Below are 2,500 nucleotides of genomic sequence, written 5' to 3'. Positions count from 1 at the left end.
CGACACAAACTCGCTAGTCGAGCCAAAATACTGCAGCGAAATGGATTGGGTGAGTAATCCCCAATGCTACCTAGTTAACTATAACACTACTTTACATTGTTAGCAGGCTCTCAAAACAAGCTGTGTTAGTCGACTAGCGACGTGTCGTTGATTTTCAACAACGCGGAAATGTATTCATATTTTTCAAAAGAAAAGTCTGATCATGACATCGGATCCCGACATGAGGACCAAAGCGTTAGAACGTGTTACATTTGTCCTCCATTGCTAATAATAGAGGACTGACGGGAAATATTCAAGGGGGGAAAGAAAACACATTTTGTGTGTCAAATGCCCCCCTTTTAAAATAGCTAGCCCCCCAGTGAGATTGTGTCTGTTCTGTATGTTTGACAGACCAAGAACTTCGACTCACCGCTGGTGTTGAAAGCCACCGGGACAGGTGAAGCTACCTTAACAGTGAGTACCCCACCCCCCCCCCCCAACCCCACCCCCCTGTCCCCCCACCACCCCTGTGTGTCCCCCAAGCTGGGGGCTTGGACATACATGAGCCCCTCCCCGCCCACCACCACACACACACACACACACACACACACACACACGTCCCATCTCTCTGGAGGGAGCTTAGTGATGCTCAAGACCAGTGGTGTCGCCTACGTGATACGCAGGACTACGCCGTATACCCACTAGGAAAGGCCAAGGATTTCCGTATACCCACTTAAAAATTTGCGAGGATACGTAACAGAGTTTTGTGACAGAACTTTCACACTTTCATTCATAAAATTCACCCCGTCTTCGTGTTACGAAGCACTTGACTTTTGGAGAAATGCGACATGAAAGCACTATCATGCACAGATCAGCCTTATAACATGCAATGTTAGATATATACAACGTTAGACAGGGAGCGCAGATTTATTTTTATGGGGTTCCCGAAATGAACGATATGAGGCTGGGAGGGAAGAATCACAGTATTATACCCACTAGAAAACACTAGACTACACCACTGATCAAGGCCTTCCTGTGCTGCTGTGCAGGTGGTGACACTGTATTACGCCAAACCTCAAGCGGACAAGAGCGACTGCGAGATGTTCGACGTGCAGGTGGAGCTGCAGCAGCAGAGATCACGTGAGTACGATGGTCACCCTAACCCTAACCCTAACCCTGACCCTGATCCTAGCCCTAGCCCTGACCCTGACCCTTACCCTAACCCTAGCCCTAACCCTGACCCTAACCCTAACCCTAACCCTAACCCTAGCCCTAACCCTAACCCTCTGACCCTAACCCTAGCCCTAACCCTAACCCTAACCCTGACCCTAAACCTAGCCCTAACCCTAGCCCTAACCCTAACCTTAACCCTAACCCTAACCCTGACCCTAACAAAGCATTAGAATGTGGCACATTTAGTTGTGATGAATTGATGGAACTGATGGAGTAGCCTAGAGGTCAGAGATGCCCGCCACCAATCAGAAGGTCGCTGGTTCGATCCCCACACCTAAGGGGGGAGCCGGATGTGAGCTGGTGACTGGAGGGTTGCTGGCATCATGTCGACGGCCACTGCCTTTGTGCCCATGAGCAAGGCACTTAACCCTTAACTGCTCCAGGGTTGTCGAAAAATGGTTGTTTTGAATTTTCATTTTCATTGTGTCACAAACAAGAACACTTTTTGAAAGAAGACATCTTTTCGGAGCACACAGATTGGGGAAAAGGGATTGCAAACACGATATTTAAAGATGTAGCAGGATCATGACGCGGTCTGGTGAAATGTGCAACCAGAAGGCAAAGTCATTTTTACGTTTTTTACATGTGCTTAAACTACAGATTGTAAGCTTTCAAATCATGTGTAAAAAACTTTAACACGACAGGCGTGTTTGAATGTTGGTGCACCTCAAACACTGAATGGGAGAAAAGTGACTCTAAACGCAGCCACAGCTACGAACGCTGCTAACAGCTAGCGGCTAACAAAATACATCGCTACGAAGGTCTAAACTGTATTTTAATAACATCACAACATGCTGACTGCTGAGAGAACATCGACATGCTAAAAACACATAACTACACATAACTAGATGAACACAGTTCTTGCTTTTGAACACGAGCTAATATGTTTACAAGTCAAGTCTCCCTTAGCGGTAGCCTCCGACAAACGAGACAACGACAAACGAGAACAGTGAATCCAATCCACAAATGATAAGTATTTAGTGATCGTTAAACTGTTGTTTATTATATTGAGTGGGTACTTTACAACATAAATGTACAAGTAAAAACTATCCACATGCTACATTATGCTATAAAATGTAGCATGTTGCATGTTGACAGTTTTTACATGTACATTTGTGTTGTGGTTTTTATGTGTACAGCCAATTTCTCTCAGGGACATTATGAGAAGTTGAAAGTTAAACTTCTTGTTCTTTTTATAGCGTCTTTTGAGGATGCAATAGAGACATATCTACTCAAGATTGACGTTCTGTAAGTACAGAAACACAAATCCACACATCTTCCATTCTGT

The 2,500-nt window shown here is 45.2% G+C and overlaps 1 protein-coding gene across 1 annotated transcript in view; it reads left to right on the top strand.

Moving 5' to 3' along the window:
- Positions 1–2,500, top strand: part of LOC308159661 (complement C3-like) — a 76,809-nt gene that overhangs the window by 62,627 nt on the left and 11,682 nt on the right. The window contains 3 exon segments of the mRNA XM_080533477.1: positions 391–453; positions 1,029–1,119; positions 2,412–2,460. Of these exon segments, the coding sequence (XP_080389603.1) occupies positions 391–453; positions 1,029–1,119; positions 2,412–2,460 (203 nt within the window).

Source organism: Nansenia antarctica (genome assembly GCF_963989245.1).
Source record: "Nansenia antarctica genome assembly, chromosome: 6".
Taxonomy (NCBI): domain Eukaryota; kingdom Metazoa; phylum Chordata; class Actinopteri; order Argentiniformes; family Microstomatidae; genus Nansenia; species Nansenia antarctica.
The sequence above is the reverse complement of the archived record's forward strand: the minus strand, read 5'-3'. Positions and strand labels throughout refer to the sequence as shown.